The sequence below is a fragment of the Carcharhinus amblyrhynchos genome, chromosome 11, assembly GCF_965287045.1.
Source record: "Carcharhinus amblyrhynchos chromosome 11, sCarAmb.v2.hapA, whole genome shotgun sequence".
Classification (NCBI taxonomy): domain Eukaryota; kingdom Metazoa; phylum Chordata; class Chondrichthyes; order Carcharhiniformes; family Carcharhinidae; genus Carcharhinus; species Carcharhinus amblyrhynchos.
In genome coordinates, this window is record NC_137334.1 from 17,618,525 (window position 1) to 17,641,002 (window position 22,478).

Sequence of the window (22,478 nt, forward strand, 5' to 3'; positions counted from 1 at the left end):
GTCATAAGAATTAGGAGGAGTCAGCCATCTGGCCCCTTGAGCCTACTCCACCATTCAATAAGATCATGGTTGATCTTTTTGTGGACTCAGCTTCACTTATCCACCCACTCACCATAATCCTTAATTTCTTTACTGTTCAAAAATCTTTATATCCTTGCCTTAAAAACAATGAGGTAGCCTCAACTGCTTCACTATCCTTTGGGTGAAGAAGTTCCTCTTCAACTCAATCCTATATCTGCTCCCCAACAATTTGAGGCCATGTCCCCTAGTTCTAGTTTCACTGCCGGTGGAAACAACCTCCCTGCTTCCATCTTATCTACTCCCTTTATAATCTTACATGCCTCTCTAAGATCTCCCCTCATTCTTCTGCAGTAGTCCCAGTCTACTCAGTCTTTCCTCATAAGCCAACCCTCTCAACTCTGGAATCAATCTAGTGAATCTTCCCTGCTCCCCTCCAGTGCCAGAATATCCTTTCTCAAGTAAGGAGACCAAAACTGTACACAGTACGCCAGGTGTGGCCTCACCAGCATCTTATACAGCTGCAACATAACCTCCTTTCCTTTATGCTCCACACAAGTCTCCTCCCAGTCCTCTTCATCTTACCTCATCTTTCTCTCTCACATTTATCCAGCTTTCCCTTAAATGGAGTCATTCACCTCAACTAGGCACTCCTCATTCAAACCACCCTTTGGGTAAACAAGTTTCTCCTGAGCTCTATATTGGATTTATTAGTGACCATCTTATATTTCTGATCTCTACTCTCAAATTATCCTACAAGTGGAAATGTTTTCTCAGCATCTATCTTATCAATCAAATTCCTTAATAATTTTAAAAAAACTTTTATCTGGTCACTCCTTAGAAGCTTTCTTTTTCTTAGAGAAAAGACGACCCAACCTGGTCAGACTTTCCTGATATTTATACACTTTCAGTTCTGGCATAAGCTTTGTAAATCTTTCTGAATGTTCATCAGTGCCTTCACATTCTTTTAGCAATGTGATGACCAGAATGGTCCACTGTGTCTCAAGTGTGGCTTATGGCTGGCAAGGTGGCAGAGTGATTAGCGCTGTTGCCTCACAGTGCCAGGGACCCAAGTTCAATTCCAGCCTTGAGTGACCGTGTATCGAGTTTGCACGTTCTCCCCGTGTCTGTGTGGGTTTTCTGTGGGTGCTCCAGTTTCCTCCCATAGTCCCATGATGTATAGGTTAGATGGATTGGCCATGCTAAATTGCCCTTTAGTGTCCCAAGATATGTAGAATAGATAGAATAACCATAGTAAACTTGTGGGATTACAGGGATAGGGCCTGTGTGAGGCAGATGTCAATGCAAGTAGGTGCAGACTCAATGGGCTGAATGTTCTCCTTCCACACTGTAGGGATTCTATGATTAACCAAGTGTCTATAAATGCTGGCAAAGTAGAAGGGCAAGGCTTTTCAAATTAAAAACATACCCAAAGACATAAGAAATAAATTACGTTTAAGTTTGGGACACTAAGGGGCAGCATGGACAAGTCGGGCCTAAGGGCCTGTCTCCATGCTGTAAACCTCTATGACGCTATGGTAAACTTATCATGTAATATGCAAGATTCTATTCACAGGGAAATCTATAACAAGAGACCAGTGACTTTAAGGTTTCATGCCACCGAATCTTTGGAAGAATCTAGTTCATTACAATGAGTGTGTCATACATACTCAAAGATATGCCTGGTATACATATTTTGTGTTAGTATCTACAATACAATTAACAGTCTGCAGACAGGTGGAGGACAGGGTGCTGTATTATAGTAAGTTAAACAATGTGGCATTGCTTACCTGCGACAATCCCTTCTGGAGGATTGAGTGTCAATTCTGCAAATGGACAAAACAAAGGTGGATTTACACAGAGAATCTCTGAGCCCACTACCCTGGAACCTTCAAACAATATTACGATTCATGCTTCAAACACAAAATGTGAAGAATAAAGGGAGAGAATGGATGCATTGTTTGACACACAAGGCTAGCAAGCAGGTTCCCATGGTACGGTGTAGTCAGCTACATGTTTCTAATACATTACCTGCTCTTTGCAATGCCCATTAACACCAGCCGTGCAAACATGCAAGGTTGTGGTTGTGTTTTTTAATCTCCAAAGTTCTATAAAATTTCGGGGAAAGAGAGGAATTTCACTGAAGCCTCCATTAAGTTAGGAAAAGGGTCTTGCATTTACGTAACATTGCATCACTTCAAATCCTTTACGCACACGCAAATTATTCTTGAATGGAGCTCATAATTCAGTTTCCATCCTGTGTCAACAACTTTTGTATGATTTGCTTCAGTTAAAAGACTTCATTTTAAGATATTTCTATCTGTATAACTAACTACGTTAAGCTTTAAAGCTAATTTAACCACATTTTAAAACTCAGCTGGGAATGCTGGGATGAGCTTGGAAAGTTGATTACATTCTTTGAAAGTAATCCTGCAGGCTAAACAGGCTTTCTCTCATGCCCAACCAGAAACTTCCACAGCCACACAGCTGCCAACTGTTCATGAAAGTTAGGGACAGTTTGTACCAGCAATTTCAATAACACAGATTACCAATAACATATATTGTGCATTTCAGTGAGAGTTTTTGAGTTGTGAGTATTCAAGATTAGCACAGGGGGCTGGCAGTGAAGAAGCCAGTTTCTCCAAGTCAACTTTTCTCTTTCTTTTTTTTGTAATTTCAATTTTAGGTTTTATTCAATAAAGAAAATCATTTTTAATAATCGTACCAAATGCTGCCTATGTCTAGTCTAAGGAATGAATGAACCCTATAGATCTCCAATAGTAAGTTTATTTCAGGGTATTGGCTGAAGGGCAAAAGGGTGCCCATTTCTGGAGGAACTCCTTGCTATATTACAATAGTGCCTTTGCTTCTAAAGTACATCATTGGCTGTAAAGCACTTCAAGAAAGTCTGAGGTGGTGAAGGAGTGGCACAGTGGCAAGCACTGCTGTCTCATGGTGCCAGGGACCCAGTTCGATTCCCAGCTTGGGTAGCTGTGTGTGTAAAATCTGCACATTCTCCCTGTGTCTGTGTGGGTTTCCTCCGGGTGCTCCAGTTTTCTTCCACAGTCTGAAAGACGTGCTGGTTAGAAGCACTGACCAAGCTAAATTGTCCCTCCATGTACCCAAACAGATGCCAGAATGTGGCAACTAGGGAATTTTCACAGTAACTTCATTGCAATGTTAATGTAAGCCTACTTGTGACTAATAAATAAACTTTTACTTATGGCAGAATTTAGTGAATAAGAAAATTACAATACTTTAAAAGGAAACAAATAAATAGAGTCTTAAGGGGCATCTGGACAAATACACGAATAGGATAGGAAGAGAGAGATACAGTCCCCAGAAGGGTAGGGGGTTTTAGTTCAGTGCGCAGCATGGTTGGTGCAGGCTTGGAGGGCCGAAGAGCCTGTTCCTGTGCTGTAATTTTCTTTGTTGTTCTTTGGTGTGGGACAACTGGGAAAGAGCAGGGGAGTGGGACACTGGATAACAGAGTCACCACAGGTACAATCCAGTGTGCTGTAAGAGTCAACATCACAAATTGGTTCTATTCCAAAAGAAAGCTCCGTTTATCTGATGGAAAGATAGCCAGGCTGATTAAATGTTAGAATATGGCAATAGACAAGTCATTATAAAACTAAACTCAGGAGTGAGATGTGTGATGGGCAGACTGGGCAAGGATTGAAACAGCTGTACACTTTTAATTAAGGAGCAGAACTCCAAATGGTGCAATGAAGGCTTGTCATTCTGAGACTGGAGGGTAGGTGTTCAGATGAGACAGAGGGCAAGAAGCTTAATTCTGTATCAGACTCACGAAGGATCTGACCCAACAAAAAAATAAAAGGACAAAAAAAGTAACACACTCTTAAATACTTTTGATAGGCACTAACGTTTAACTTCACCCCCTTCAGAAAAGCTTTTTGTTTTTAAACAATAGGCAGGTTATATGAAATGGAATTAAATAAGAAGTTTAAGTCAATAAGAAGTCCTTCGGTGGGCAGGGGGCGGGGGGGAGAGAATAGAGTGATCTGGAAATGGCAGCCATGGTATATTCATTTTCACACCTGTCTTCAGAAACAAAGACTACGCTCAACTCCAGATCGATTAAACTTGCCTCGGGAATCTACAGCATATATGGAGGTCAGTAAAGCGCGTGTGGAAGGAGGTATTAAAACGTCTGTGCAGCACTCAAACACACAAGAACACTTCGGGGTATGGATAAGGGTAGGATCAGCAGTGCTATTAATCCCTCTAGAATTGAAGCAGCAACAGAAGGAAGCAGAATATTCAGATCCACAAATGACTGAATCAAGGGACACTGGGAAAAGTGCGCAAGAGCACATTAAGAAAATCATAGAATCCCTACAGTACAGGAGGCGGCCATTCGGCCCATTGAGTCTGCACCAACCACAAGCCCACCCACACCCTATTCCTGCAATCCCACACATTTACCCTGCTAATCCCCCGACACTAGGGTTAATTTAGCATAGCCAATCCACCTAACCCATATATCTTAGGAATGTGGGAGGAAACCGTAACACCAAGGAAACCCGCGCAGACTTGGGGAGGACTAGAGGGCACAGCCTCAAGATAAGGGGGGGCAGATTAGAACGGAGTTGAGGAGGAACTTCTTCACTCAAAGGGTGGTGAATCTCTGGAATTCTCTGCCTGTTGAAGTGGTGGAGGCTGCCTCGCTAAATATATTTAAGACGCGGGTAGATAGGTTTTTGATAGGCAAGGGGATTAAGGGTTATGGGGAGAAGGCAGGAAAGTGGAGCTGAGCCACTTCAGATCAGCCATGATCTTGTTGAATGGCGGGGCAGGCTCGAAGGGATAGATGGCCTACTCCTGCTCCTATTTCTTATGTTCTTATGTGCAGATTCCACACAGTCACTCGAGCCTGGGAAGTGAACCCAGGTCCCTGGCGCTGTGCCACCATGCTGCCTTCCACTATGCCACTGTGGTGAGACAGTTCATCCAGAGAGCATATCACTTGTATGTTGTGTCCAGCTGATAGGCATTAATGGGGGAATCATTTATGGTCCTTCAGGCTAAGATCAAGTGTCGGATCAAGCCCAGAATGAGGTGCAATGCCTCATCTTGGGTCTTGTTTGTCTCTCTTGTGGGGACCATGAATTGGATCCAATTTGACTTTGGCTTTTAGATCAAGCAAGGAGATGGATTCGGGTCCACTCTGAGCATTGGCTGCAATTGGAAGACATGTTGTGGGCAAGCACTGTCCCTAAATTCAGCATCTCACTAATCTGCAGATTGCACTAGGAGGCAGGACAGGGAAGAACTTGCCACGTTCTGTGGAGAACCAGCAGCAGCCGTTGGCAATGTTGGCAGCATTCTTTGGCTCTGGCATTTCTGCTCCATTTGTTTAAGTCTGGCATCAAATAGAAACACAGAAGATAAGAGCAGGAGGAAGCCATTCAGCCCTTCAAGCCTGCTGCACCATTCATCACGGCCATGGCTGATCATCCAATTCAATAGCTTAATCCTGCTTTCTCCCCATAATCTTTGATCCCATTCACCCAAGTGCTATATCTAGTCATCTCTTGAATACAATCAACGTTTTGGCATCAACTGTTTCCTGTGGTAATGAATTCCACAGGCTCACCACTCTTTGGGTGAAGAAATGTCTCCTCACCCGATTCTGGACTTCTCCAGCATCAGGAACATCCTCCCTGCATCTACCCTGTCTAGTCCTGTTAGAATTTTATAAGTCTCTATGAGATCCCCCCTCATTTATCTGAGCTCCAGTGAAAACAATCCTAACCTAGTCAATCTCTCCTCATATATCAGTCCTGCCATCCCTGGAATCAGCCTGGTAAACCTTCGCTGCACTCCTTTGAGAGCAAGAACATCCATCCTCAGAAAAGGAGACCTAAACTACACACAATATTCTAGGTATAGCCTCACCAAGGTCTTGTATAGTTGTAACAACACGTTTCTGCTCCTGTACTCGAAACCTCTCGCAACAAGGCCAACATTTGCCTTCTTTACCACCTGCTGCATCTGCGTGCTGACCTTCAGCGACTGGTGCACAAGGACACCCAGGTCCCGCTACACACACCCCTCTCCCAATTTACAGCCATGCTCAAGAAGTAAGACTACATAATTCAACTCAACAGTCGTGCAATGTCTGCTGAATATTTTAAACCCTCATGCGGGAGTTGGTGCTGTCAATCCTCCCAGTGAGGTGTTCTTGTAAATAAAAGTATAAATGGACTCAGGCTCTTGGCTAACATCAAGCCTCACTTCACCTGCCCTTGCAAATCACTTGAGTCAGACCAGTAGGAAAAAAATCTACATGGATGGGAATAGAGGAATGTGGCAACCATTTGTCTGGGCAACGGTCAACAAAATGTCTCGTGGGGGCTGCACTCATAAGAAATAGGAGCAGGAGTAGGCCATCTGGCCCTTCGAGCCTGCCCCGCCATTCAATAAGATCATGGCTGATCTGTCGTGGCTCAGTTCCACTTTCCGGCCCTCTCCCCATAACCCTTAATCCCCTCTCTTATCAAAAACCCATCAACCCGCTTCTTGAAAATATTTAGCGAGGCAGCCTCCACCACTTCAACGGGTAGAGAATTCCAGAGATTCACCACCCTTTGAGTGAAGAAGTTCCTCCTCAACTCCGTTCTAAAACGCCCCCCCTTTATCTTGAGGCTGTGCCCCCTAGTCCTACTGTCTTTTTTGAGCGGGAAGAGTCTCTCCACCTCTATCCTATCCATCCCATTCATCATCTTATACGTCTCAATGAGATCTCCCCTCATTCTTCTAAACTCCAACGAGTACAAGCCTAGTTTATTCAGCCTCTCCTCATAGCTCAACCCCCTCAACTCCGGTATCAGCCTAGTAAACCTCCTCTGCACTCCCTCCAAGGCCAAAATATCTTTGCGCAGGTGCGGCACCCAAAACTGCACACAGTACTCCAGCTGCGGCCTCACCAATGCCCTATACAGCTGCAGCAAGACCTCCCTACTTTTATATTCAATCCCCTTCGCTATGAAGGCCAGCATCCCATTTGCCTTCCTGACCACCTGCTGCACCTGCAAGCTGGGTTTTTGCGACTCATGCACAAGGACCCCGAGGTCCCTCTGCACCGTCGCCTGCTGCAGTTTTTCGCCACGTAAGTAATAGTCCTCCCTACCATTCTTCCTACCAAAGTGGACCACCTCACACTTGCCAACATTAAATTCCATTTGCCATTTCCTGGCCCATTCGCCCAGCCTATCTAGATCCTTCTGCAGACTCTCCACACCCTCCGCACAATTTACCGTTCCCCCAATCTTGGTGTCATCCGCAAATTTCGACACCCTACACTCGGTTCCCTCCTCCAGATCATCTATATAAATGGTAAAAAGCTGAGGCCCCAGCACCGACCCCTGGGGCACTCCACTAGTCACCATCCGCCAATCCGAATAGCACCCGTTGACCCCCACTCTCTGCCTCCTATTTGACAACCAATCCTCTATCCACGCTAACACCCTACCCCCAACTCCAAGTCCCCTGACCTTCTGCAATAACCTCTTATGAGGTACTTTGTCAAACGCCTTCTGAAAATCCAGAAAGACCACATCCACCGGCTCTCCTCTATCGACCGCCCTAGACACATCCTCATAGAACTCCAGTAAATTTGTCAGACACGACTTCCCTTTAATGAAACCGTGCTGCGTCTGCTCTATCAAGCAATTCCCTTCAAGATGCCTAGACCCTAGATGGTGGAATCAGGCCGCAAGTTGCCCACCATTGGTTTACGTGTCACTTAGCACAGTAGGGGGAGGGGAAGGAAGTGAAATTTACACTGTGCTGTTACACAGTTGTCAGGGGAAGTACTTAAAATTTACTGGGATAGACAGCAAATTTACTAATGCACACTGCTGTTAGTACTCAAATAGCCCAGAACCTGGCAAGGAAGAGATGCCTGACATCATAAGTCTTTGGTCAGTTTAAACTGCACCACTTTCTGTTCCATGCAAATAGATGCTCATCCTCTGCCCCACAGAGTTTAAGTACATGACTGGTGTATCAATTACCAATACAATTCACCACTGAAAATGAGGGCTGGTACTTAATGATGTAAAGACTGTTTTATGACAAGACTGATACGCTTGCAACATTACCTCTTCAGCTCAGAAAGGGGAATAACTGAAACTATAGTCTCATCCCTACAAGCAGTAAATTGTTTCCAAAGGATTTTTAATCTTTAAGGCTGTTCATGCCGGTGGGATTCTCCAGTCCCGCTGGCAGCACACCCCCCACGTTTTACGTCTAAAGATGTGCACGTTAGATGGATTGGCTGTATTAATTTGCTCTTTAGTGTCAGGGGGATGAGCATGGTAAATACTTGGGGTTACAGGGATAGGAGCTGGGTGGAACTGTGGTCAGTGCAGACTCGATGGGCTGAAAAGCTTCCATCTGCACTGTAGGAATTCTATGACTACGAGGTATGCTACAAGATGCCTGACCCATTACTCTCAGGGGGAAGGGGAGGAGAGTAGGTGATTTGACTCCACATTCCTATAAGTGGTGGTGATTTGTGCAATGTTAATAGATGACAAATTTTTCAGTGTATGTTCTTCAATGCACATCGAAGAGGAGCAGACAGTCCCAGTGTACCGGAACCAGGTGGCAGACTGGTTAGCACTGCTGCCTCACGGTGCCAGGGACCTGGATTCGAATCACAGCTTGGGTCACCGTGTGGAGTTTGCACGTTCTTCCCATGTCTGCGTGGGTTTTCCTCCCACAGTCCAAAGACGCGTGGGTTAGGTGGATTGACCATGCCGACTGGCTTCTTAGTGTCAGGGGGGTCTGGCTAGGGTAAATGGAATTTTAGGGATAGGGCCTGGATAGCATTGTGATCGGTGCAGATTGCACTGTCGGGATTCTATGATTCTTCTAAACCTTTGTGCCGACTGCCAGGACAATTTATTTGGTTTTGAGTAACTCACTCACCCTCCAGTTCCAAGTTCTAATGATAGCTTCCCTCAAACAGCTGGATGAACAATAAGACATATTACGGAACCGCTCAATCCATTGAAAGGATTGCTCTGCGCCAGATTTAATCAGTAGCGTCAGGTTACTCAATCCAACCACACGATCAAAGAAGCCAATACAAATATGTAAACAGCTCCTGGCCTGTGGAGAAGTGTCCATTCCAGAACTTCACTCGGAGAAGTATAGTTCTCCGAACAGCTGTCACAATAAAGATTCAAATAAGTCAGGGGCAAAGGCACGATTTGCAGAGTTTAAAGAAAAAGTCTGGGCTTTAGAAGATACAAGCCCACGTGTCAGAGTCTGGGTTTTATATATCCTACCCAGATCAAAGAATAAAGGCTACCCTTTCTATAAATATTTTAATCTGGCAAATATTCAACAGGAATATTTGGTGAAAACTTGAAACAACTCATTCTGTCAGTCCGGTTAATACTTCTCCCAGGACGCTTTTTTAAAGAGAAAATAGGAAGAAGCAGAAGACAGAATGATGAGACGTGAACAGAAGATGCTGGAAAATCTCAGCAGGTCTGATAGCATCTGTGGAGAGAGAATAGAATCAAGGCTATATATAGTTCTCTCTCCACAGATGCTGTCAGGCCTACTGAGATTTTCCAGCATCCACAGTATTTTGCCTTTATTTAAGATAAGTGATAAGTAGGGGTTAAGTCAATCATCTCCTCTAACTGATGGTGAGTTATAGAACAAAGAAAATAGAGAGCAGTACGGCACAGGAACAGGCCCTTCGGCCCTCCAAGCCTGCTCCGATCACATTGTCCTATGTAGACCAACAGCCTGTATCCCTCTATTCCTCATCTGTTCACGTGTCTATCCAGATAAGTTTTAAATGTTGCTATCTGCCTCAACCACCTCACTCGGCAGTGCATTCCAGCCCCTCCACCCTCTGTGTAAAGAACTTCCCCTACACATCTCCAGTGAACCGTTCTCCCCTTCCCCTGAACTTGCACCCCCTTGTAATTATCATTTCTGCCCTGGGAAAAAGCTTCCAACTGTTCGCCCTATCTATACCCCACATAACTTTATAACCTTCTATCAGGTTGCCCCTCAGCCTCCGTCTTTCCAGGGAGAACAATCCCTCATAGCTAATACCTTCCATACCAGGCAACATCCTGGTAAACCTTTTCTGCACTCTCTCCAAAGCCTCCACATCCTTCTGGTGACCAGAATTGGACACAGTATTCCAAATGTAGCCTAATCAACGTTTTATAAAACTGTAACATAATTTGCCAACTTTTATACTCAATGCCCTTTCCAATGAAGGTAAGCATGCTGTGTGCTTTCTTCCCATTTTCCACCTGTGCTGCCACTTTTAAGGATCTGTGGACCTGTACTCCCAGGTCTCCTCAGGATAAAGACAGGCATATGCTCAGTGACCTAACTATTGGTGACATTACATAGAAACTAGGAGCAAGAGCAGGCCATGTGGCCCTTTGAACCTGCTCCACCATTCATTTTGATCGTGGCCGATAATCAAATTCAATATCCTGATCCTGCTTTCCCCTCCATATCCCTTGATCCCTTTGGCCCCAAGAGATATATCTAATTTCTTCTTGAAATCTCACAATATTTTGGCCTTAACTACTTTGTGATAGTGAATTTCACACATTCACCATCCTCTGGGTGAAGAAATTTCTTCTCACCTCAGTTCTAAAAGGTTTACCCCTTATCCTCAAACTGCGGCTCCTTGTACTGGATTCCTCCACCATTGGGAACATTCTTTCTGAATCTATCCTGTTAGAATTTTATAAGTTTCTATAAGAACCCCTCTCACTCTTCTAAATTCCAGTGAATATAATCCTAACCGACTTAGTTTCTCCCCATTTGATAGACCTGCCATCCCAGGAATCAGCCATGAAAATGTTCGTTGTACTCCCTCTATAGCAAGGATGTCATAGAATCCCACAGTACAGAAGGAGACCATTCGGCCCATTGCATCTGTACCCACCACACCAGTTTGGACTGAGGGGGGGAAACTGGAGTGCCTGGACGAAACCTCGGCAGACACAGGGCAAACATGAAACCTCCATACAGGCAGTGACCTGAGGCTGGGATTGAACCCGGGTCCATGGTGCTGTGAGGCAGCAATGCTAACCGTTGTGCCACCCTCCCCAGATAAGGGCATCAAACATGCACTCAATACTTCAGGTGTGGCTTCATCGACAATTGCAACATCACCACAGCATCCAGTCCAGCAGGGCTGAGAAGGGCTGAAGGCAGGCATCAATTTTTTGACAATCGGAGCCTATCTGATTCTCAGGGGCATCAAAACAGCAGTCAGTAATCAGAGCGCAGAAGAAACTTTATCCATGTGTTCAACATAATAACGGAACCAGAAGCGTGGGAGCTGAAATGAAACTCTAATCCCAAAGTATGGAACCACGTGTTAAATGTTGACTAAGTATCGACAGATCAGATGATCCGCTACTGTAGGAGAAAGCAAGTGGCCTTGCCTCGAACCAGTTTACTTGTGGACATCTGCCACAACATTGTCTCGGGAGCATTATCTGACTGCAAAGGAACTGGTGAAACGATGAGATATTGCAGAGTTCTCAAGTATGGCATTCAGGACATTTCTATAATGCTTTGGATCTAATCTTTCTTTATATCATTACAGGTTTGCAAATCCCTAGAACTGTGACAAGCTTTTGGACAAAAGACTACTGTACTCGCCAAAGAAAGCACAGAGACAATCACTTCTTTACTTCAAAGCCTAAGGGTGAAACATTAGTTGCTTACTCCAAATTCCTAATTAAACATTACACACACTGATGACTAAAATAACACATGCTTGAACTTGGTAATGGGGGTGGGGGATGAAGAGTGTTGGTTGGATACACCATTAAATGAAGGGAAGCCTGGTCTACTCTCACAGCTGGACACAAAGGATCCCATGGCCTTATTTCAGAGAAGCAGGCAAATTCTCCCTTGTGCCCTGGTCAATATACATCGCTCAACCAACACCTAAAAACAGATAATCTGCTCATTATGATGTTACTTGTGGGATCTTGCTGTGCGCAAATTGCCTGTCCGTTTCCTACACTACAACAGTGACCACACTTCAAAAGTGCACCGCTGACTTTGAAATGTAAGTTGCTAAATCAATGCAAGTTTTATTCTCCCAATTATTGTGTAGAAAGAATTCCCAATAAATGAAGTTGCATGGAGTATCAACGGTTTCCATATTCCATGTGATGAAGGAGTCAAGTTATTCGTCAGTCCCTTTTCTACATCAAGCTATCCGTGTTCTTAGCTTCAGATGTTCAACATAGGCCGCTTAAAATCAAAACCAACCTGTTAGAACCAAAAATCCTAGGCTCATTCATATTGTAATAATCAGTCTCCATAGTTGTATTAAAGCCTCTTCTCAAAGATTATCGACACAATTAAAATTTATTATTTGTCACAAGAAGGCTTACATTAACACTGCAATGAAGTTACTGTGAAAATCCCTTAGTCGCCACACTCCAGTGCCTGTTAGAGTACACTGAGGGAGAATTTAGCATGGCCAATGCACCTAATCAGCAGGTTTTTCGGACTATGGGAGGAAACCGGAGTGCCCTGGGAAGACCCGGAGAGATATGGGGAGAACGTGCAGACGGCACACAGAAAGAGACCCAAGCCGGGATTCGAACCCGGGTCCCAGTGCTGAGAGACATCAGTGCTAAGCACTGTGTCGCCCCTATTACTCAGGGCTTATAGAAGTCTAGCAATTATACAGTACAGGATACTCCCTGACATCTAGAGTAAAAATGAGAGGAGGAACTTTTATTCCTATAGTACTGTTTCACTTTAGGACATTGGAAACACATTGCAACGAATGGATCCATTTTGGAAGTGGAGCCACTCTTGTTATGCAAGCTGACTGCCAGCGAATCTGCTGAGTTAAGTTAATTGTTGGTGCGAGCTGTGACAGGAATGTTGGCCAGGACACTGAGGGAACTCCCTACTCTTCTCAGCAGTGCCCTGATGTCTTTTACATCCAAACAGGTAGATCGGGTCTCACTTTAACATCATATCTGATGGATGGCATCGCTAAACAATACAGCAGCCCTTGGCTAATGCACTTCAGTGCCAGTTCAGAGGTAAGGATGCTTCCCCACTGAGCCAAGCTGACAATTAGCTTTACGTGCCACATCAAATGTCACTCTGCTATCACAGCCTCAAGCTTTCACCTTAAATTGTATGATGAGTTGGTGAGGAAAGGCAAGATGCGGCTTGGCAGCGGTCATGAATATCAGGGGATCCTGGAAGATACCCGAATTGCAAGTGTGAACTGGGATAAATCCAAGGCATTGATGTGGATTGCCACAACAACTTAAGCAGCCTGACTTAATTGTGCAACAGTGCTCAAGAAAACAGATGCTGCATTTGACAAATCTGTTACTTGCCAATTTGGTACAGAGCTTGGCAAACCAGTGTGTCAAGTGGAGACATGATCAGATGATGCTCCACAGTGTTGAACATCCAACCATATTTAACACACAGGCCCACAAACAAACAGCAGCGATTTCTGTTCTATTCATTTGTAGGACGTGGACGTCGCTGGCTGGGCCAGCATTTGTTGCCTACCCCTGACAGCAATTGAGAGTCAACCACATTGCTGTGGCTTTGGAGTCCCAAGTAGGCCAGACTGGGTAAGGACGACAGATTTCCTTCCCTAAAGAACATTAGTGAACCAAATGGGTTTTCCTGACAATCGGCAAAGGTTTCACGGTCATCAGTAGATGCTCAATTCCAGATTTTTTTTTAATTGAATTCAAATTCCACCACTTGCTGTAGCGGGATTCAAACCTGGGTCCCCAGAACATTAGCTGAGTTAATAGTCCAGGCCACTAGGCCTTTGCTCATTTGTTCCGACACTATGGCACCTTGTGCAACCAAATAAAGGAAGGATTCTGTTTCCTTTGTAAAAGAAAATAGGCTAGGCTGCTCACTTTTAATGAATTCTACGATGGGCAAATTCCATATAGACAGTGACCCAAGCTGGGAATTGAACCCGATCCCTGGCGCTGTCAGGCAGTCGTGCTAACCACTGTGCACCCCAACATGAGCTTGCAAGGTGCCAGAAAATAGGAGTTAAGAGAGAAGACAGACAAATCGACAGATTGTGACAACTACTATTTTATCCCTCAGCAGCATGAGGAGTTGAGAAAGAGAGGGAGGGAGTGCCATTTTACACACTTGTATTCTAACCTTGACTAGATAATTGCGCAGTGTCGCAGACACAACACTGCTGCCACAAAATGTATAGCGATGCAGTGCAGCATTGATGGGATGCGAGGAGGTTAGACAGGCAAATGTTAGTACAATACATCCCCTACAGCAAAACGGCAATAAATCAACACCACCCAGCAGCTGCAGAGATGGTTGGAGAAAAATTATACAAAGTACAGCAGCACCCTCTGGTGATAGACAGAAACTGCTCCAAAAATTACACCCAAAATGATTTCTCATCTCGCTTTCCACACAAACTGATCCACAATCCATTCACAGCACTTCCTCCAACAGGACTGATTGTAAAGCACTGTGAGCCAGCCAAGGCTCAGTGACCAGTACTCTCACGTCCACTCCAATCCTCAAGGATAACTGAGGTGGTGCTGCCCTCTCAGAGGTGCAGCTGATTCAAGGTCCTGTCTGCGCTCACAAGGTGGATACAAAAGATTCTGTGCCACTATTCTGAAGAGGAACAAGGGTATTGTGGCAGAGTGGTTAGCACTGCTGCCTCACAGCACTGGGAACCTGGGTTCAACCTCGGCTTGGGTTACTGTCTGCGTGGAGTCTGCACATTCTCCGTGTCTGCCTGGGTTCCCTCTGATGCATCGGTTTCCTCCCACAAAGATTAGGTGCGGTTAGGTGGATTGGTTGTGCTAAATTGCCCCTTAGTGTCAGTAGGATTAGCTAGGGTAAATACATGGAGTTACAGGATTAGGGCCTGGGTGGGATTGTGGTCGGCGCAGACTCAATGGGCTGAATGGCCTCCTTTTGCATTGTAGGCATCTTATGAGTCTAGGAACAGGGAAATTCGTCCCAGTGTCCTAATCGATATTCATCCCTCAATAATACCACCAATACAGATGATCAGGTCATCAGTCCATTGCTGCCGAGAGAGCTTGCTCTGAACAAACTGGCTGGCATCTTCCCTACATCACAAAAGTGCTTGCATTTCCAAACTATTTTATTGCTTGAAGACAGTTTGGGACTTAGGGTCATCCTGAAAGGTCTATTACTTTATTTATTAGTGCCACAGGTAGACTTATGTTAACACTGCAGTGAAGTTACTGTGAAAATCCCTGAGTTGCCACACCCCAGCACCTGTTCTGGTACACAGAGAATTTAGCACGGCCAATGCACCCTAACCAGCACGTCCTTTGGACTGTGGGAGGAAACCGGAGCACCCAGAGGAAACCCATGTAGACACAGGGAGAATGTGCAGACTCAACGCAGACAGTGATCCAAGCTGGGAATCGAATCCCAGTCCCTGGCATTGTGAGGGAGCAGTACTAAACACTATGCCACTGTGCCGCCCTAAGTTGATAAGATGGATCTGAATGCACTGCCCCAGTGTGGAGGAGGCAGATTCAAAAGCATTATTTTTAGTAATACTGGTTGACAAATAATTATTTGTCAGGACACCAGAGAATACTCTTCTCTGACATAGTACCAGGAGGTCCATCACATCCACCATTCAAAAGAATTTGATAAGCAACTGGGGAGAAACATTTACAGGACTATAGGGAAAGGCTGGAGCATGGGACTAACTGATCAGCTTTTACAAGGAGCTGGCAAAGACATGGCAGGCCAAATGGTTACTTTGTGTTGGAAGCATTCAATGGTTTCTTCTTTCATGATCAATATGTTGCAAACTCTCCGTTTTCCACATCACCATCTCCCACTCACCTGCAGACACCATCATCCATCAGTGGTGTTGAGTTAGTCATAGTTAGCTCATCCATGTTGACCAGGTTTCATAGAATCCTTACAGTACAGGAGGCCATTCGGCCCATCAAGTCTGTACTCACCACAATTCCACCGAGGCCCTATTCCCGTAACCCTACATGTTTATCTTGCTGATTCCCCTCACATTAGGGTCAATTTAGCATGGCCAATCCACCTAACCTGCACATCTTTGGACTGTGGGAGGAAACCGGGGCACCTGGAGGAAACCCATGCAGACACAGTACTTGCAGAATCCGCACAAACAGTGACCCAAGCCTGGAATCGAACCCGAGTCCCTGGCACTGTAAGGCAGTGGTGCTAACCACTGTGCCACCATGCTCTTCTAAACTGAACTAGACCCATTTGCCTGTGTTTTGCCCACATCCCTCTAAACCTTTCCTATCCATGTACTCATCCAAATGTCTTTTAAATGTTGTAATTGTACCAACCTCTACCATCTCCTCTGGCAGCTCATTCCATATACGCACCACTCTCTGCGTGAAAAAGTTGCCCCCTTTAAGTCTTTCCGTTCTCACTTTAAACCTATGCCCTCTAGTTTTGGACCCCCCCCACCCTGGGGATAGGACCTCAGCTGTTCACTTTATCTATGCCCCTCTATTTTTAAAACCTCTATGAGGTCACCTTCATCATCTAATGCTCCAGGGAATATAGGCCCAGCCTATCCAGCCTCTCATAATTCAGCAGCACTCAAGTCTCTGATCAGAAGATTGTGGGTTCAAGTCCCACTCCTGAGACTTGAGCACATAACCTTGGGTGACACTGTGGTCCAGTGCTAGAGGAGCTGCAGGTGCCATCTTTCAGAGAAGGCATTAGGCAGAGACCAAGCCTGCCCTCTTGGATGGATCCCATGGCAGTTTCAAAGATCAGTTGAGTTTTCCCCAGACCTGGCTAATAATCATTTGTCAACCAAGATTCCTCAACAAAAATGCTTATTTGGGTGACACAGTGGTTAGCACTGCTGCCTCACAGCGCCAGGGTCCCGGATTCAAATCCCGCCTTGGGTCACTGTCTGTGCAGATTCTCATGCTGTGTCTGCACGGGTTTCCTCCAGGTGCTCCGATTTCCTCCCATAGTCCAAAGATGTGCAGGTTAGGTGGATTGGCCATGCTACATTGCCCCTTAGTATCAGGGGGACTAGTTAGGGTCAATATGCAGGATTACAGGGATGGGCTCTGGCTGGGATTGTGGTCAGGGTAGACTTGGGATGAATGGCCTCCTTCTGCATTGTCAGGATTCTATGATTCATCAGATTTGAAAAGGGTAAAAAGAAATGACAAGCTGCTAACTGCTAAATTCTTAGAGAAATTCTCAAACACAGAAGCTGTGAGAAGCCAGATGCCTTCACACCAGACACTTACAGATAAAAACCAAGCACCATAACTGTATTTAGTTATAAGGGCAGCTTTGGTTACAGTTTGTGCACAAAAATCCTATTCATCGCTACGTAGCTGCAACTTTCTGTGCCCACTAAAAACAAAGAACAATGCACAAGGGAGTTTTAATACACCAGTGGTCAGACATATTTCCATCACACTCATGTCCAGGAGTTAGTAGATAAGTAGAGAAAAATAGGTACTTGATTTTACAATTAAGTAGATGTGCACATATTGTAACTGGATAACTACATCTATGTTATACACAAAGTAATTCTAATTACCAATTGTGAATGGTAACTTATTACAATTGCTACAAAGATTTGTAATTGTGCCCACCTCTACCACCACCTCCAGCAGCTCACTCCATATACGCACCACCCTCAGTGTGAAAGAGTTGCCCCTTTTAAATCTTTCCCCCGCTCAGCTTAAACCAATGCTGTCCAGTTTTGGCCCAGTGACACTTATGAAACAAAGTCTTGATTACAAAACAAAGTTTTAAACAAATGAACACTTTTGATTGGTACATGTTAATTGCTTGCAATTGAGTTTGAAAGTATAATTGCCACTGTAATCCTATGTTCTGGGAGATGTCAAGCTGCATGGTGAATGACTAGCTTCCTTGCTGTAGCTTGAAATAAAGGCTGTTTTTAAACTGAGTGTCATCTGCTGACTTGGAGGTGAGGTATATTGTAGTTGAATAGTTGTGAAATTCCCTTCAGCGTGATTGGCTGCATTTCTCATATTGTTCTCCTTTGATTACTCATTTTCTCTAAAGAAAAGATGCTACTTAGGGAACCCATGTCACTGAGCTATACGTGCTTTTCCACACACTACACCAGTTTTAATTGCCCCCTGCACCTTCTTCTGGTGGCTGTATTGCTGTCATTTCCTGCTCTTTCCCTGAACTAGAACATTTCAATCTCGCTTCTAATTTCCACCTGTGGTCCATTTCCAACTCTCCCCTTCCACGACTTCTCAATCGTCATTTCTGGAGATAACGGACATTGGTCGGTAACCTATCAGCTGACTGACTCTCACCACTACCATGACTACACTTCTCTCACTCTGCTTCCTGAAAGAACTTTACTCTTTGCTCCTTCTCAGTCATGCCCATTCTGACAGTGCCACCTTCCTGATAGGTCTACCTTTTGCTTCTACTGAGGATTTCTCTCCACTGTGATTAGCTGGACCCTTCACCAAGCCTATTTCCTGCTCCCATGCTTCCCCTCTCACTCCTTCCACTCCCTCCCAGAATCATGATATGGTTTCCTCGTCCATCCCAGTAGATTTCACATTCAATGGATCACTCACACCCTCTTCCTCCCACCTCCAATGCGATGACAATAAACACATCTTCTCCTCCACTCCTTTCAACATTTATTCAACTGCACCTTCCACACCTAGGACTTCTGCCAACTAGGACAAGAACAGCAGTGCGTGGGAACACCACCACTTGCAAGTACCCCTCCAAGTCACGCACCATTCTGATCTGGAAGCATTACCAGCTGATCTTTCACTGTCACTGGGACAAAATCCTGAAACTCCATCTCTAACAGCAATATGGGTACCCCTACACCCTGGAACTCCCTCTCTAACAGCCTTGTGAGTACACCCATATCCCCATAACCCTATGCATACTGGACTGCAGTAGTTCAAGAAGACAGTTCAGCACCACAATCTCAAGGGGCAAAAACGCTGGCCCAGCCACCAATCCCCAGAACCCACAAATGAAGAAAAAACACAATCTAAAGGACTTGCTCCCTCCATGGCCCACTCTTCAATCATTCCCGGACAAACACAGGAGGTACAGTACCTGCCCGTTTCCCCCACCTTCCTGCATCCCAAACCTAGTGATTTACTGGTACGTCTTTCAATTTAGTGTGCTGTATTCGCAGCTCACAATACAGTCCCCCAGTACACCGGACAGACCAAACCGATTAGAGGTGGAGGATGTGGTCAAGAAGGTGTATGGTGTACTGGCCTTCATTAATCAAGGGATTGAGTTTAGGAGTGGGGAGGTAATGCTGCAACTTTATAGGACCCTTGTCAGACCCCACTTGGAGTACTGTGCACAGTTCTGGTCGCCTCACTATAGGAAGGACGTGGAAGCTATTGAGAGGGTGCAGAGGAGATTTACAAGGGTGTTGCCTGGATTGGGAGGCATGCCTTATGAAGATAGGTTGAGGGAGCTAGGTCTCTTCTCCCTGGAGAGACGAAGGTTGAGAGGCAACCTGATAGAGGTTTATAAAACGTTGAGAGGAATAGCTAGGGTGGATTCTCGGAGGCTATTTCCAGGGCTGAAATGGTCGCTACGAGAGGACACAGGTTTAAGGTGCTGGGAAGCAAGTACAGAGGAGATGTCAGGGGTAAGTTTTTCACTCAGAGGGTGGTGAGTGAGTGAGTGGAATCGGCTGCCGTCAGTGGTGGTAGAGGCGAACTCACTGGGGTCTTTTAAAAGACTTCTGGATGAGCATATGGGATCTAATGGCATTGGAAGTTACAGATAGTTCTATGGTTTGGTAGGTATAGATGTGATCGGTGCAACTTATGGGCCAAAGGGCCTGTTTGTGCTGTAGTGTTCTATGTTCTATTACAGGTGGCTGCTTTGCTGCACATCCCCATTCAATTCACAGGAAAAATTCCGAGCTTCCAAGTGTTTGGATTTTCTAATTCTCCACCTTATTCTAACCTTTCTGTCCTCAATCTCGTACACTGCATCAATGAAGCTCAATATAAACAGCACAGTGACACAGTGGATAGCACTGCTGCCTCATGGTTCCAGGGACTCAGGTTCAATTCTGGCCTTGGGTGACTGGGTGTGTTTGGAGTCTGCACGTTCATAGAATCCTACAGTGCAGGAGGAGGCATTTGGCCCAAAAAGCCTGCACCAACCACAATCCCATCCAGCTCTTATCCCCATAACCCTATGCATTTACCCCAACTACTCCCCCTGACACTAAGGAACAATTTAGCACGGCCAATCCACCTAACCCGCACATCTTTGGGCTGAGAGGGGGAACCAGAGCACCTGGAGGAAACCTACACAGACACAGGGAGAATGTGCAGACTCCACATAGACAGTGATCAAGCTGAGAATTGAACCCGGGTCCCTGGCGCTGAGGCAGCAGTTCTAACCACTGTGCCACCGCGCTGCCCACATTCTCCCCATGTCTGCATGGGTTTCCGCTGGGTGCTCCGGTTTCCTCTCTCACTCCAAAGATGTGCAGGTTAGGTGGATTGGCCACAATAAATTGTCCTTTAGTGACTCAAGATGTGTAGGTCAGATGGATTAGCCATGGTAAATGTGAGAGGTTACAGGGATAGGGTGGGGGAAGAGGGCCTGGGTAAGATATTCCATCAGGTAGTCAGTGAAGACTCAATGGGCCATATGGCATTTTCTGCACTACAGGGATTCTATATGATCAGCTCAAAGCATCTTTCAATTAGGCACTTCACAACCATGAGCATAAAGCACAATTTCACATAAGGATTGATCCACGATGGCAATAATCCTGTTATTCCCATTTACACCACCTCAGGTTGCAGCTTTTGTTTTACTACTTGTCCTCTTACCACTGCCATTTGCCAAGCATCATCATTGTGGTATTTAGTCACAGAAAAATCACTTAGCAAATCAAGCAGCGTCTGCAGGCAAAGAAAGAGTGTTAATGTTTTAGGCTGATGGTTTATTATGAGACCATCAACTGGAAACATTTCTCTCTCCACGGATGCTGCCTGACTGCTGCGTACTAATATCTTCCTGTTTACATTTCAGATTCCCAGCCTCTGCAGTATTGTACTTTCGTAAAACTAAAGTAAATGTAATCTATGTCACGTTGTTCTCAGTAGGAGCTTGCAGCATGCAAAGTTGTGTTTCTTACATGTCAAGCGACTACATTCCAAGAGCATCTAATTGGCTGTAAATAAAAAAAGGTAAAGGCACCAAAGTCGCAGATGGTCATGACTGGTGTGATTTAACCACATCTTCGATTCCTGACTTGGGTCATTGTTTATGTGGAGTTTGCACATTCTCCCCATGTCTGCATTGGTTTCCTCTGGGTGCTCTGGTTTCCTCCCAGTCTGAAAGATGAGCTGGTTAGGTGCATTGGCTATGCTAAATTCTCCCTCAGTGTACTCGAACAGGCACCGGAGTGTGGTGACTAAGGGATTTTCACAGTAACCTCCCTGCAGTGTTAATGTAAGCCTACTTCTGACACAAATAAATAGACTAATGAATAACCTCTGCCAATACAAGAATTGAACACATGCTGTTGGCACTGCTCTGCATCATGAACGAGCCATCCAACCAACTGAGCTAAATCGACCTCAATTGGCTGTACGAGCCTTTGGGACAGCCTGAGATTTTGCAAGGTGATAGTTAAAATGCAAGCCTTTCTTGTAGAATCGCAGAAGTTTGGTACGTGATTTGCATACAGAAGTGACATTCTATGACAACATGTAAAGCAGTCTAATTTGGGGTCTGTGGTCACGGTTGGTGGATTATCAAGCCCGCAGCTGCACTGGAATGTTCTCCAACATAAATTAACAGTTATCAGTTCCTTGGGTAAACAGTAGCACTCATACCTCTGGAGGCCCACACACTAAGGCACGAATGCACAATATACTATTTTGAGATTAAACCAAATTAAGCAAACTGAGGGAGGAGGCCTCCCTTAAAGGGATACTCCAACAAACCAAATCAAAAGGGTGGCACAGAGTTTAGCACAGTTGCCTCACAGCACCAGGGACCCAGGTTCGATTCTGGCCACGGGTGTCTGTCTGTGTGGGGTCTGCACATTTTCCCCGTGTCTGCATAGGTTTCCTCTGGGTGTTCTGGTTTCCTCCCATATGCCAAAAATGTGCAGGTTAGGTGGATTGGCTAAAGCACGGTGGGGGGGGGGGGGGGGGGGAATTAGTGGGGTAAAAAATTTGGGATTATAGGGATAGAATGGGATTGTTGTTAGTGCAGGCTTGATGGGCCTAATGGCCACCTTCTGTGAGTCTATGTAGCAGCGAAGGAATATTAAAACTTTAAATCTAAATTAAAGGGGTCAATAAAACACTCCAGTCCCTAGGGTTCCTCCCCCCCCCCCGGGTACAGAGAGG

General features: G+C 45.2%; 1 protein-coding gene across 1 annotated transcript in view; it reads right to left on the minus strand.

Moving 5' to 3' along the window:
• ube2g2 (ubiquitin-conjugating enzyme E2G 2 (UBC7 homolog, yeast)) overlaps nucleotides 1–22,478 on the minus strand; it is a 56,752-nt gene that overhangs the window by 33,887 nt on the left and 387 nt on the right. The window contains exon 2 of the mRNA XM_080198631.1: nucleotides 1,809–1,844. Within this exon, the coding sequence (XP_080054757.1) occupies nucleotides 1,809–1,844 (36 nt within the window). The remainder of the gene's footprint in view (nucleotides 1–1,808; nucleotides 1,845–22,478) is intronic.